Genomic DNA, 15,064 nt, shown 5'->3' with positions numbered 1-15,064 from the left:
CGCTAACTGTAGCATCCAGGGACACTACTAGGGGGGGTTTAAAAAACCAAAAAAAGCCCCCAGGAGATACGCCCTTGGGGTAAACGGATCATAAGACCCAGAACAGACCAGGGACATGGCAGAGTCTAACAGGAGCGCTCTAGTGCCACTTGTAAACTCAATGCTTGACCACACAAGTGACAGGAAGCCAGATTCACACAATTTAACTATGCTGTTAAATGATCGTCCAGTTCTGGGCTCCACAATTCAAGAAGGACGCAGACAAGCTGGAGCGTGTTCAGAGGAGGGCAACCAGGATGATCAGGGGTCTGGAAACAAAGCCCTATGAAGAGAGACTGAAAGAACTGGGCATGTTTAGCCTGGAGAAGAGAAGATTGAGGGGAGACATGATAGCACTCTTCAAATACTTAAAAGGTTGTCACACAGAAGAGGGCCAGGATCTCTTCTTGATCCTCCCAGAGTGCAGGACACGGAATAACGGGCGCAAGTTAAAGGAAGCCAGATTCCAGCTGGACATCAGGAAGAACTTCCTGACTGTTAGAGCAGTATGACAATGGAATCAGTTCCCTAGGGAGGTTGTGGGCTCTCCCACCCTAGAGGCATCTAAGAGGCAGCTGGACAGCCGTCTTTCAAGGATGCTTGAAGGTAGATTCCTGCATTCAGCAGGGGGTTGGACTTGATGGCCTTAGAGGACCCTTCCAACCCTATGATTCTAAGAATGACTGCTCTGTATTACGTAGACAACTACCCAATAGATAGATGGAAGAGGGCTGGTGCCTATGTGAAAAGGCTGTAGAGCATTTGAGTTTTTTTAGTTTAGGAAGATGACTGAGGAGGGATGTAAGAGGTCTGTCTGCAGGGTAGAGAAAATGGGCAGAGAGAAATCTCACTCTTCCAAGATACTAGAGCTGAAACTGAGTGGCAGTAGATTCAGTGCAGGCAAAAGGAAGTCCTTCGTCAGCAAACACATCATTGCCACCCGACGTGGTGATAGCCGCTAGCTCAAATGGACTTAAATGAGGAACAGACGAAGAGATGGAGGATGAGCTATCACTATAGTCATGTGACTATATGAAACTCTCCTCTTCATAGGTAGGCTACCTCTTGAGGACCAGCTGCTTGGAGGCAACACTGAGTGGAGGCCTGATGCTCTCAGGGCCAGCTTCTGGGCTTCCTGGAGACAACTGGATGGAGCAGAATGCAGGACCTGATGGGCCTTTAGTTGGACTCTTGTCATGTTCCTGCCGGCTGTGCAGGTGCCATGCCTCAGCAGACAATGATGATTCGGTCTTGGGCAGAGTGATCATCAACGGAAGACAGAAAAGGTCCAAGACCTCTGTGTTGAAACTGGTGCCATCAGTGCACTGACAATGTTGGGGTGTCTGGAATCATCACAGGCGCATTGAACGTGAACCCCTGTTGAGGACAGGTTGGGGGACAAGATCGACCCACTTTGGCCTGACCAACAGGCTCCTCGTGTCCATCAGAGCATCTGCGTACTGGAGTTTGCGGGTGGCGTTCCTTTCCCGACCGGAATGACACAACACCTCTTGAACGCCTCTCAGTTGGTCGGTCCAGCGCCAAGGTGCTGTCACATCAGGACACACACGGTGGATTTGAACCTGCTCCTCCATCCCTGTTGGCTGGGCTCCAAACTTCGGCTGGGGAAGTGAGCTGCAGAAGCTGCTGCCCTGCAGAGAAGAGAGAAGAGGTGAGAAGGGTGGGAAGGCCGGCAATGCCCTTTCCCCAACAGCGCCACTGATGGAGGGAGCCGGAAAATAGCAAGGCCCTTCCCAGTCACAGCGTGGCCTTTGAGGAAGGCCTAGCGATAAAGGAAGAGGCCGAAATGCATCGGGCTTTCCAACTACAGAGTTGTTCTCTGCATCCTGAGACTATTCTCTCCCTCCTGATTCGCCTCGGATGCTCACTCGCCTTGCACCTTCAGGAGTAGGAGGCCACCAGAACGCCATCAGCAGTGGTGCCACCAAACCCAACTTTTGCTCAGCACCACCTTTCATGTCAATGGGCCGTGTGCAGATTCTGTGGATCAGACCCTGCGACCCTGGGAACGTTCCAGGATCCCTCCCTAAAAGTTCAGCTTCCTTTTTAAAAAACCCACAAATTTCTAGTTCTTTAAATTTGTAGGAATATAAGGAAAAGCCTGCAGGCCCATATTAGACTCATTTGCTCACAACAAAGCGAACTTGTTGTGGCCAATGACAGCAAAGGCACTGGGGTAACTGTTAAACTCTAGGCCCTTATTTTTAAATTTCTATAAAATTACATTTAATTTTATTAATAATTTCATTATTAATTATTCACAGTATTTTATGTAGCTCATGAATCCAATTCTCAAGGTGGTTTACAATAACATTCAGTTTAAAAACACACACACAATTTAGCTATGCTGTTAAATGATCATTGGCCTTTCTTGCAGCCATATCGCACTATTGGCTCATATTCAGCTTGCGATCTACAACAATTCCAAGATCTTTCTCGCTTGTAGTATTGCTGAGTCAAGGATCCCCCATCTTGTAACTGTGCCTTTGGTTTCTATCTCCTAGATGTAGAACTTGGCATTTATCCCTATTAAATTTCATTCTGTTGTTTTCAGCCCAGCACTCCAGCCTATCAAGATCACTTTGAAGTTTGTTTCTGTCTTCCAGGGTATTAGCTATCCCACCCAATTTTGTGTCATCTGCAAATTTGATCAGCGTTCCCTGCACCTCCTCGTCCAAATCATTAATAAAAATGTTGAAGAGCACTGGGCCCAGGACTGAGCCCTCCGGCACCCCACTCGTTGCCTCTCCCCAGTTTGAGAAGGTTCCATTGATAAGTACTCTTTGAGTCCGATTCTGTAGCCAGCTGTGGATCCACCTAATAGTTGTTCCATCTAGCTCACTTTTAGCTAGTTTGTTAATCAGAACGTCATGTGGTACTTTGTCAAAAGCTTTGCTGAAGTCAAGATATATGACGTCCACAGCATTCCCACAGTCCACAAGGGAGGTTATCCTATCAAAAAATTAGATCAAATTAGTCTGACAGGATTTGTTCCTGACAAATCCATGTTGGCTTCTAGTAATCACTGCATTGATTTCAAGGTGTTTACAGATTGACTTCTTTATAATCTGCTCCAGAATTTTCCCAGGGATGGATGTCAGACTGACTGGTCTGTAGTTCCCAGGTTCCTCCTTTTTGCCCTTTTTGAAGATAGGGATAACGTTAGCCCTCCTCCAGTCATCCGGCACCTCACCCGTCTCCCATGATTTTGCAAAGATAATAGACAAAGGTTCTGAGAGTTCTTCCACTAGCTCCTTCATTACTCTAGGATGCAGTTCATCGGGCCCTGGAGATTTAAACTCATTCAAGGAAATTAGGTGTTCTTTGACCATTTGTTTATCAATCTCAAATTGCAATCCTGCCCCCTCAACTTCTGCTTCATTTTCTCCGGGGGGGGGGGGGGTCATAGACCCGCTTTTGGGAGAAGACTGAGGCAAAGTAGGAATTGAGCACTTCAGTCTTTTCTTTGTCATCTGTTATCAATTTGCCATCCTCATTAAGCCGTTGAACCACCATTTCTTTCCTCTGTCTTTTACTACTCACGTATCTGAAGAAAGCCTTTTTATTGCTTTTAGCATCCCTCGCTAACCTCAGCTCATTCTCAGCTTTAGCCTTCCTGACGCCATTTCGGCACTTCTGCGCCACCTGTCTGTACTCTTCAAATGAGAGCACTCTTCAAATACTTAAGATCTTCAAATCCTCAGAGACTTCACATGTGAGCACTCTTCAAATACTTAAAAGGTTGTCACACAGAGGAGGGCCAGGATCTCTTCTCGATCCTCCCAGAGTGCAGGACACAGAATAACGGGCTCAAGTTAAAGGAAGCCAGATTCCAGCTGGCTCAAGAAAAACTTCCTGACTGTTAGAGCAGTACAACAATGGAATCAGTTGCCTGGTGAGGTTGTGGGCTCTCCCACACTAGAGGCATTCAAGAGGCAGCTGGACAACCATCTGTCAGGGATGCTTTAGGGTGGATTCCTGCATTGATCAGTGGGTTGGACTCGATGGCCTTGTAGGCCCCTTCCAACTCTGCTATTCTATGATTCTATGATCATAAACATATTAGGCTACCTGCACTTACGCTCTTCTGCAAAGGTTCTTCTCCTCAGGTGAAAGCCCCCCCTCCCGCCCCTGTTCCACTCATACTTCTGGCTGCACCTGGGGCTTCCGCCTCCCCTCTGCGTGGACAGCCACCACTCCTGTCATATCTGCCTCAACTTACCTGTCCAAAGTCCTCATCCTCAGCCGGACAGTTTCGCACTCGTGGTGGCCTGCTGGGTGTGACAGAAGAACCGTGGAGTAAGCAAGAGCAGGAGTTCAGGGGGAAGCCATTCCCTCAGGCCAGGAGAAGAGGCAGAAGTGTGCATTCCATTCCAGGGCACACTTCAGGGCAGGCAGGATTTCTTCACCTCGGGCCCATTCAATGCAACCTGCAAGATGTTTGACAACCTCCCGGTTTGTGCAGTCCCAGGAAGTTAGCAAAACCAGAGGTGGATTTGGGGCCAACAAATTGTAGTCATGGCTCTCTGCCTTGTTGCCTCAGAGATGGGCCATTACTAGGATGTGCTGAAACTCGAACTTGTGACTGGCATCTCCCACCCAGCTTGGCTTAGAACCCCATCAGGGTGAGACCCTGCCACCTGGGACACATTTTTCTTCCTCCTCTTGAGCCGCCTCTGTCAGAGGCACGCTCTGCAGGGCTAAACCCACCTTGGCCACAAATGTCCCGGGCCTGGAGGGCCATATGCTTTCTTTCAGGATCAGGCCTCTTCTCCCTAGTGTTGGGGAAGGGGTTTCAGGAGGTCAATCAGACTGAGAATCTGAGGGGGGAGGAGGAGGACTAGAATTTTACCAGCCAAGGCAGGAAGCGGGGGAGGAGAATCTCCAGGAGTCAAGGGGGAACCTTCCCAGGAGCTTATCAGAGAGAACGCCAAGGACTCAGAACCCATCCTGTCATTGCATTGTCCCTGGGAACTCGGCCTCTATCAGAGGGGGAGGGGACTTTGAAGTCGACAGATCCCAGAGTCTGCCGCAGGGTCAAGCGGGAAGAGTTGCGAGCAGGTGAGAAGTGATCTACCAGGCCAGCCCCTTGCCAAAGGTTTCTCGAGAAACACCCTCCCTAAGCTAAAATGGCTCTTGGACTGCGCTGGAAACGTTCCCTTTTAGTTGAAAGGGCAACTGCCTAGGTTAGTCAGTCTAATGAAGCTTAGAGGAAAGCTCCTGGCATTCTCACTCCCTTCGGGTATGGAAAGATGTTTATTTGCTAAATAAAGGTTTGTGGATTACACGGCAGACCCCTTTCTTGTCTTGCATCTCAGCGAGAGGGCCTGGAATCATGACACTTTCCCAGATTCCTCCCCAAGCCCTGTGAGACCTTCAGGGCCACGGTATCCAGCAGCTGTAACTCAGCTACCAAGACAGCCGGGCCACCCTACACTTCCTAGCAGCTACTGTCCTGGTCATGGCTGTTCTTTGCTGCTGAGGCCACCTTGGTGGCAGTGCCTCTGGCTCGTGTCCTGGCCCTTTAGCTCTGCTGCCTGTGGCTGTGGCACGTGGCCCTCTCTGATCAACCAAGGAGGATGGAGGATAGACAGTGGCTCACAGGTTTTGCTGGCCTGAAGTAACGAAATGTTGACTTCCAGAGCTCCTATGTGCGTAATACAAAGATCCATTATAGTTTTGCCCCCGCTTAACGAGTGCTCCTGCAGCCACACCTCTGTACGTACATCTTTGTGAGTGATGGAACTTCCTGTTCTGGAGGCAGCTGTGGTAGAAGGGATCCGGGTATGGAAAAGTGTTGAGATTGCTGGGGGGGGAAAGAGGGGTAACATTGAGACCCAGTTTCCACAGATATATCGTAAAGTCGTCATGTGAGTGTTTTTTTTAAGGGGGCGGGGCATTGTTTGCCAATGTAAGACATTGAGAAGATAGGCAGTGAATGGATTTGTGTGAAATTGGTCTTCTCCCCTAAATGGTCCTTTTTGCCATACAAGTTCAGAAAAGCAACCTTGGACATGGGGGAAAGGGCGGGATACAAATGTAATAATAAATAAATAAATAATAAAATAAGGGAGGAGGCCCAGATACAAGTTGTCCCGAGTCTCTTCCAGGCTCCCTCCTTCCCCCTCTGAAACACTGTCACTAGATGGACAAAAAACCTGGTTTATAAAAAATGCATTGGATGATCAGAAACCCCTGAGTTTGGAGGCTTCTGATCATCACAGGTACAATAGATAGGACTGCACCCTAAATGTTTTAAACCAGAGGTTCTCACCTGGTGGTCTACAGACCATTGATGGTCTGTGTGAGCTCCATTCAGAGGGTTTCTGGAAAAGTTGCGGAACAGTTGATAATATTTCTACTTGGCCCTGCCTTGATTTATTTTTTCTGGTGATGAAGATGAAGGCAATTTTGGCCGGGGCCTGATGATCAAGCAGGCGAATAACGCCCTGGCCTATAGCCCATGGTTTTCATACTATGGTAGTGGAGTGGCCTACTGGGCCTTTTTATTCTCCCAGTATTTTAACAGTCTATAAATTAATTTTAACTTTGCTGTTTTAAATTTGTATTTCTGCACTGTTGCTGGTTTTATCCTGGTTTTATATTGTATTTTATATTATGGTTTTATACTGTTGTTTTATACTTTGAACGGTCTTAATTTTTGTGAACTGCCCAGAGAGCTCCGGCTATTGGGCAGTATAGAAATGCAATAAATAAATAAATACTGATTTCCTCCAGTGCCATCACCCAAACAATTTACCAGTTAAAGGTAAGGGCGTGGTTATTAAAATATTAAAAAATAGTTATTAAAATATGAGTTTCACATGTGCTTTGTTTCATATAACAACAAAAATTAAGTGGCCTGCTGGTACCTCCAACACTGTTCAGATGGTGTGTGAGAACAACTGTTTTAAACAATGCAGGACAAATCTTTTGAAGACCTTTGTTTAGGCAAATTATGGACATCTGTAGTGGCCAAATCTTCCAGGAGAAGCTGTGCCTTCTGAGCTCACCTGCTAGCCTGCACCTGGTTGTGAGAGTCAGGAAGGGCTGCAGGCTGTGCGGGGTCTTCCGTGCTGTTGCTGACCATCACTGCGTGTCCATTCGGAATGCCAAGAGTGAAAGCACTGCTTTCCTGGGTTGCCAGCGCAGCTGCAGCTACAGGAAGACAGAGACTTAAGAAGCAAGGCAGGTGCATGTGAGCGCATGTGCGTGTGCTGTCTACTGACCCCATTTTGTCCTTGCAGCCCTGTGAAAGGTAAGGGCGGGCCCTTGCCACCCAAGGAGCTACATGTCCAAGTAGGGATTTGAACCCAGCTCTCCAGCATGCACCCACAAAAGTATAACGCTCCACCTTTATAGTCTCCTGGACCGGCTGTCATTGCATTGTCTGAATTAACAACACACAGGAATGGGGTTGAATGTTAAAATGTAATTTCTGGCAGGGCTCCTGTGCTTTTGACATTTCTATGACAAGCATAAATTCGGCAGGTGAAGCTTTCCTCAGCAATATTGGCTCTATGCACACATCTGACTTCACTACGGTCTGTGCTAACCATAGTTTAAAACCGCAGCCATAATTTGATCTTCCAAATTTGTAGCAAGCCAAGCATGGCAAAGAGCACTCCCATCTCAAAGTGCAGTGACCTCTGAGACAGAGAGCTACATCTCTGGTTTGTCAATTCTGACATCGCACTAAACCACAGTTAGCAGAAACCACAGTTTGTAAATTCCACCTCAGTTCAGTCTGAACTATGGCTGGGCCTGTTGTTTGACCTGAGACACCATCTCCATGCTAGGGGGGAAATCGCTCTTCCTGCAGGCTAAGAAAGCAGCATTAGGGGGGAAACAGCCGAGAAGATGGCTTACCTGATGCCCCAGGTCCTGCCTGCTGTGGTTGCAGCTGGTTAGTCTGAGGGACTGCAACTTCGCCCCACTGAAGTGCTCTCTGATTCAATGGGGCAGAGGCAGGAGGCTTCTCAGCTTGGTGGCAGTGTTGTGCGACAGACCTACAAACAGTGACAAACAGGGAACCGGGGCTTGGAGACACTACATTCAGACAACGCAGAATGGTTTACCCTGGTCCCAGAAGGTGTGGCACTGCCAGGGTGTGGCAACCATGGTTTCTTGTTATTATTATTATTTATTTTATTTGCTGGTGGTGAACTCAACATTTACTAAACACCAGCCATGATCCAGGATTGTTTATTTAATATCCGCCTTTGCCTGCGAAAAGCAAACCAGTCAGATAAACAAAACGAGAGAGGCCACTGGAGCAGAGGGGTGCCGGCGTGTTCCACTTACGACTCATGTAGGCGGCCTGCTGCCGGAGGGAGGTTCTCTTTCTTGTGATGCAGCGACATCGCAAAGTGAACCTGGCTTGGGGCCTGGGAGGTAGAGAAGTGCTTCTGAGGAGAGAGACACAAAGACAGAGTCATAACTAAGATCCTTACGTAATAGAAGCTGTCTTGATTTGATTTGATTTATTACATTTATATACCGCCCCATAGCCAAAGCTCTCTGGGCAGTTTACAAAAGTTAAAAACAGTCAACATTAAATAGTATACAAAATTTAAAACCATCAAAAACATAAACAGTATAAAAACAACGGCATCCATTTAAAAACAACAGTTCTGGGGTCTGTTAAAAAAACAAACAAACTTAGCATTGTTAAATGCTGTTAAATGCCTGGGAAAAGAGAAAAGTCTTGACCTGGCACCAAAAAGATAACTATGTTGGCACCAGGCGAGCCTCATCGGGGAGATCATGCCATAATGGGGGGGGGCACCACTGAAAAGGCCCTCTCCCTTGTTGCCATCCTCTGAGCTTCCCTCGGAGTAGGCACTCGGAGGAGGACCTTAGACGTTGAACACAGTGTACAGGTAGGTTCATGTCGGGAGAGGCGTTCCATCAGGTATTGTGGTCCCTAGCCGTGTAGGGCTTTATAGGTTAAAACCAGCACCTTGAATTGGGCTCGGAAACGTATAGGCAGCCAATGCAAGTGGGCCAGAATCGGTGTTATATGTTCAAACCTTCTGGTTCCGGTTATCAATCTGGCCGCTGCATTTTGCACAAGCTGCAGCTTCTTAACCGTCTTCAAAGGCTGCCCCACGTAGAGGGCATTGCAGTAATCTAATTTGGAGGTTACCAGAGTATGGACAACTGAAGCTAGGTTATCCCTGTCCAGATAGGGGCGTAGCTGGGCCACCAACCGGAGATGGTAGAAAGCACTCCGTGCCACTGAGGCCACCTGACCCTTAAGTGACAGAGATGGTTCTAGGAGAACCCCCAAGCTACCAACGTCTTCAGGCGCTCACCAAAGAGGACTTTCCTGTAAGCATGCAGGCAGCCGGGGGAGGTCTGCAAAGGATGCTGTAGCTCTCATGGAATGGCAACAGCCTCTGGCTTGGATCTCCCAACAACTGGTATTCAGACAGGCCTATTGTCTCGGATCAGAGTCATCATGACTTGATGCCACAGCCACCTTTTAAAAAGACTGGTGTATAAAACAGTAGATTAGGAACTCACCATGGGAGCAGATGGCATAATCCCATCGCCACAGGAGATCCGGCTGTTCATAGACAGCTTGTACTGGAGGGCATCTGTAAGTTTGTTCACGATTCGCTCTGGTGCTGTTTCTGAGATGTCCTACAGGTAAGGAAAATATATCTATGGTATGATCTACTCATTGAAATTAGGGAAGTCAACAGATTCAGGTTGGTTTGTTTTTTAAAAAGGTTGATTAACAATCTAGGTATAAACAGCCAATTGGCACCGTGAAGCTCATTTTTTGGTTTTTAGTCCTGAGGGAAAGGAGACAAGAAAGGAGCTGTCTTTTAAGAAGGAGTCAGCATAATCTTTAATAGCCACTTGCTATTTCAAGGAAAGGTCGCCTTTAGGATTTTCTTCTCACTATTATTCGTCTTGGAAATGGCAGCAATAATAAGCAATGACTCAAATTTTCAACAGATTCAATTAGTCGAAATTTCTAGATTGTGGATTCTTTTCAAGCAACTGTAATGGGTCAGTCAAAATAAGGCTGATATTTAGAGCATCAACAGACAAGCATTTTAATCACGCTCGCTGCTGCCCACTTACAGATGTTTGTACATTCTCTAGACGACATCACACGCCTCCCACTCCTTCCGCTTGTTTTTCTGTCACAAAATAGACCCCCTTTAATCCAACTTCTTTTTTAAAAAACGGAATGTGCTGCAATCTCCTGCTGAGTGCAGGAAAAGTAGCACGATCAAAACGCCCCCTCAATGGGCCACATGGTCCTTGTTTACTTCCTCTTTCCCCTCTGGGAAGAAAGAGGAAGTAATGAAGGACAAAAGTGGGGGCGGAGAAGCGACGATAAGGAAACACAATTTCCCCCTGTGTGATGATGCTCTTAAACACAGAGCCCTATTCGACAAGCCTTACCTGGCATTTAGAGATCAAAGTTAGTGCCTCTTTATAATACAAAATGGCCTTTCCGGGGTCTCCCAGGTGGAAGTGTGATGCCCCCAGCCCTTCGCAAGCTTGCCACTGGCCTTGAAGGTCATCTGTGGATACACAGGAGGAGTCTGCTTGGGGGGAGACACGGTGGTGTTGCATCTGAAGGCCAGAAGAATTAGCCCTTTGACTCACTGCAACAACATGAGCCACTGATGGAGGCAGCGACAAGGAAACCACCCACGTGCTCTGATGAAAGCTCTGGGTCAAAAAGGTGGCACAAGCCCTGCACTGACGGAGCACCCAGCCGCCCAATTCCACCAATGGCCAGGAAAATGCAAGGCAATAAAGTGTTACTCCAAATGTGTGCTGTGCTCTGCTGCTAGCCTGAGTTTTACAAATACCTTATGCTTCCAAACGTCAGCTTCCCTGGCAACAATTCCTCAGGGGCCTCCAAAAGGGTGCTGCCCAGAGTTTTGGCCCCTTGGCTAAGGCCTCACACAAGGGAAGGGAAGGGAAGGGAAGGGAAGGGAAGGGAAGGGAAGGGTGGGGGATACTGGATATTGGGTCTTACTTTACAAACAAGTAACTGAAACAGGGAAGGGGCACCTCCTGCAACCACAGATGTTTGGGCCCACCTCTGGTTTTTGCACACTGATTAGGGACCTTTAGGAGGCACCTTTGCACTTGGAGGGAGTTGTGGGTGGGGGGTGGACCTCCGCTTTGCCTTTCCTCACCTGAGTCCTTGAAGGCCTGGAGTGCGTGGAGGTAATTTTCCCCAGCAGCTTCATGATCACCCAGTTGGCTAAATGCATAGGCCAAGTTGCCAAAACACTGCCCTTGGGCTCTCCTGTTCCCCAGGGTACCTGTACCAAAAAAAACACAAAAAAACCCACAAATTGTGGGTCCCAGGAACTGTTCCTCCTTTGGTTACCCCTCCCCCTTGCTTTTTTTTACTGGGCCCACCCCTCTGTCTTTAGTAGTAGCCCCACACAGAGATGGGAGGGGGTCTCAGGGGACCACATTCCATCTTGGGGGTGGGGGAGCATGGCCAAATCCAGAGTGGGTGGGACCAAAATGTTGTTATCACTGAATTTAAGCCTACCCAAAAGTTAGCAGGACTGATTCACTCAGCAGCACTTTCGGACAGTATCCCAAATACCAAGCCTTTCCATGTCTGCTCACAAGTAAACAGAACATTTATTAAAATTCAGGGTTTGACAGTGAGTGTCATCAGACGAGCGCTTGTTACTCCCCAATTACGGATGTTCACAGGTCCTTTGGATGACGACATCCGCCTCCCATGCGTCTCCCGCTCCTTCTTGCCTTCTTCCCGTTACAAAATAAACCCCTTTAAATCCACGTTGTTGTTTTTAAATGGAATGTGCCACAATTTCCAGCTGCGTGCAGGAAAAGCAGTGTGATAACAATGGCCATGTGGTCTTTGTTTACTTCCTCTTTCTTCACCTGTGTGAAGAAAGAGGAAGTATCCTAGGACAGAAGCAGGGAGGAAAGTGAAGGTAAGGAAACACGATTCCCCGCATCTGGTGATTCTCTAGGATCCAGCACCAGCTTATTTAGTTGCTTTCAATAGATAGATCTGCCAACTAAGGATGACACTTCACATATCTGGCAACCCAAGTTTTGCTACAATAAGCCTGTTAGTTTTTGAAGTCTTTAATAGATTAAAAGTCTCTTTTCAACATCTGGGCTGTTTTACTCTAGATTCCTCTCTTTTTAATATATCATGATGGGTGGGTGCTCCATGTTGGACCCCTAGGCCTGCTTGGTGTTCTTCACGGCAACCTACTGTGCAAGGAAGCGGCTCTCTGGTGGAAGCCCATGGCCGCGCAGAAATCCCCAAGGGTATTATGTGTGGCTCCAAGGTTCTGAAGGACAGCCGCTTCTCTGCGTGGGTCATCAGCATCTGTTTGGCAGAGTGGGAGAGCCCTCTCAAAGCTTTCAGCCGCCAAGGAGAAGATTTTGAGCTGGGAGAAGATGAGCCCAATATCATTGTAGAGCTTTCCTGGGGAAGGGAAGCAGGGGAGAGAGAAAACGGCATTCATTGAGAAATACCTGAACCAATTTAAATGAGAGCAGCATCCCCAGTGGCAAAGGGGGGCAGAAGAGATTTCCTCTGCCATTTTCTATCCGTCAGAGGGGCTGCCCCCCCACCCACCCCGCGTTCATGCAGAGTGAGCCGGGAGGAATGTGTCTCTCTGCACAGAGAAAGAGAACCCTATGATATCATGGGGGGGGGGGGCTTCAGGGGAGGGGCTTGTCCCTGACATCATCCAGGCCCCAGGGGATGAGCCAGACGGCTATTTATTTTATTTCAGAAGATTTCTACTCTGCTTTTCATTTTTTAAAAATACACAAATCACAAAGCAGTTTACAAGGTAAAAACATGATTGTGACTGGGTTCAGACAACACAATAACCAATGGTGGTTTAAATAGTTAACAGTTGGTTATTTAACCCACCATGGATTATTGTGTTGTGTGGAGGGAGGATTTTTAATAACCAACACAAATAACCAACGCTGTGCAGAGTTGGCTATTTGAACCACCATTGGTTATCGTGCTATGTGGAGGGCTATTTCTTCACCACAGTTGGTTATTTCATCAGCCACACAGTCGGGAGGCAGGAGCGATCAAAGCAGGGCTGCCACTGTGGTCCAGCCAGCAGGATAAATTTTTGGCAGCAATGGCTGATGAGACACTAAGCAGGAGGACTGAGAGGGAGAGAGGCCGGGGGATGCGTGAAGAGTCAGCTCAACACTGATCCTAATCCACATCATGGTTGAATATTATGTTGTGTGGGCCCTAAATCAACAACTGTCAAGTTGATTATTAACTGTCGAGTTGACTATTGTGTTGTCTAAACGCAGCCAAAATATAATAAAACCAATCACTAAAACAGTTCCCCATTCTTGCAGTATAGGATTTGGTGCAAGTGTGCTCCTTGCCTGCTCAACTTTGCCTCAACTTTGCCCCAGCATATACAAGGTGTGACTCCATCTTTTGTCTGGTATTTCACCAGGGTTCCTGCCATGTCCTATAGCTATTATAACTCAATTTAGGATTGTGCCCTTCCTTAATCAAATATACAGCAGGCCAAAGCCGATTATTATTATTATTATTAATTACATTTGTATACCGCCCCATAGCTGTGGCTCTCTGGGCAGTTTACATAGGATAAAAACACTTAAAAACAATATACAAAAATTGTAAATAACAAAAACATACAATTAAAACCACAAAAACATAGAAAAACAAACCCAGGCTAATTACATATTGCTAACTGCCTGGGAGAAGAGAAAAGTCTTGACCAGGCCCGAAAAGATAGCAATGTTGGCGCCAGGCAGGCCTCGTCAGGGAGATTGTTCCACAATTGGGGGGCCACCGCGGAAAAGGCCCTCCCTCTTGTTGCCGTTGTCCCTCTTATCTTGTTGTCCGTATTACCTTAACAAGGATTACTACCTAAGATGGGGCAGGGGGCTCTGCTCCATCCCCTGTACACTGCATTGGCTTATTGTCCAGTTTAAAAGCCAAGAGGAAGATGGCTCTTTTGGTTAAAGATACTCAAGAAAAATAATAGTATTACAACGTGCTATCAAATAGCTCAAAGTATATGCTGGCAGCTACAGTGTGAAATGGCAGGTTGCACACTGCACAGGAGGTTAGTGCTTATGCGCATGCATTGACATGAGTGTGCAAGACACACAAGACACATCCACGGAGGAGAGGTCTGGACCCTGGAGAATGACAATCTTGTGTTAACGAAATGTTAAATAGGTAAAAATAGGGCGGGGATTTAAAATAGGGTCAGGACCCAGAAAACAGGGCTTGTCCATACGGACAGCTGGAGCCCATGAGGCCACCCTTAACTCTTCCTTTCAGCCTCCCCTGAAACGTACCGAGAAAGGCTCTGTTTGGGATTTGCTCACACATCAAGCGACACTCGTTCAACACCTTGACGATTTCACTGGCCCCGTGCTGTCGGCTCTGCAGCATCTGGTTGCCCGCTTCGCTGAGGGCTACTGCAGCAGCCTCCAGGCTCTCCACTTCTGCGTAGGCCCGGCCGGCTCCCAGGAAGCACTGGGCGGCCCGCGAAGGGTCTTCCATGCCTAGATAACAGTAGCCCATCTTCATATAGGTGCCAGCCTCGCAACCAGCCTGGATGGAATGGTAATGGCCCTGGGCCTTGCGGAAAGACTCCAAGGCCTTGGGGAAATCCCGCAGGGCCTCGTGGGCAGCTCCGATGTTGAAGAAAAGGTCCCCGTGGTGCTCAGCGGCTTCCCCCTCCCCAGGCTGGGATTGCAGGAGGAACTCCAGGCCTTTCTCCGGTATGCCGGCCTCCACATAGGCTGCACCGAGATTGAAAGCGCACACCTTCTGGGCCTGCGGACTCGGGGTTTCCACGGAGAGGTCAAAAGCCTTCTTGAGGCACGACAAGGCCTCCTCCACATTGCCAAGCACCAGGGCCTGGTGGCCGGACTTGGTGAGGCCTTCAATCTCGGCTTCTCTTCTCATGAGCTCCTCACAGGCCTTCTCTGGTTCCGCAGC

At 47.9% G+C, this 15,064-nt stretch overlaps 1 protein-coding gene across 1 annotated transcript; it reads right to left on the bottom strand.

Annotated features, from left to right (window-relative positions):
* Positions 1-1,223: 1,223 nt before the first annotated feature.
* On the bottom strand, positions 1,224-15,064 carry TTC24 (tetratricopeptide repeat domain 24). The gene is made up of 11 exons (XM_063146225.1): positions 14,416-15,064; positions 12,308-12,523; positions 11,235-11,363; positions 10,486-10,607; positions 9,589-9,708; positions 8,365-8,468; positions 7,930-8,069; positions 7,074-7,218; positions 5,787-5,866; positions 4,283-4,334; positions 1,224-1,691 (listed from the first exon to the last, which is right to left on the bottom strand). Exons 1-11 carry the CDS (start codon positions 15,029-15,031, stop codon positions 1,592-1,594), a joined length of 1,824 nt encoding a protein of 607 aa, XP_063002295.1. The 5' UTR covers positions 15,032-15,064; the 3' UTR covers positions 1,224-1,591.

This window comes from Elgaria multicarinata, chromosome 21 (genome assembly GCF_023053635.1).
Source record: "Elgaria multicarinata webbii isolate HBS135686 ecotype San Diego chromosome 21, rElgMul1.1.pri, whole genome shotgun sequence".
Classification (NCBI taxonomy): Eukaryota; Metazoa; Chordata; class Lepidosauria; order Squamata; family Anguidae; genus Elgaria; species Elgaria multicarinata.
The sequence above is the reverse complement of the archived record's forward strand: the minus strand, read 5'-3'. Positions and strand labels throughout refer to the sequence as shown.

Bases quoted from the DNA above. Each gene is read 5' to 3' on its own strand.
- TTC24 (XM_063146225.1), bottom strand. From the start codon at position 15,031: ATGAGAAGAGAAGCCGAGATTGAAGGCCTCACCAAGTCCGGCCACCAG. The intron at 8,070-8,364 runs GTAAGTGGAACA...CACTGTTTGTAG, and splicing joins GCAGGCCGCCTACATGAGTC to GTCTGTCGCACAACACTGCC. The intron at 4,335-5,786 runs GTACGTACAGAG...TGTCACACCCAG, and splicing joins GTTCCATCACTCACAAAGAT to CAGGCCACCACGAGTGCGAA.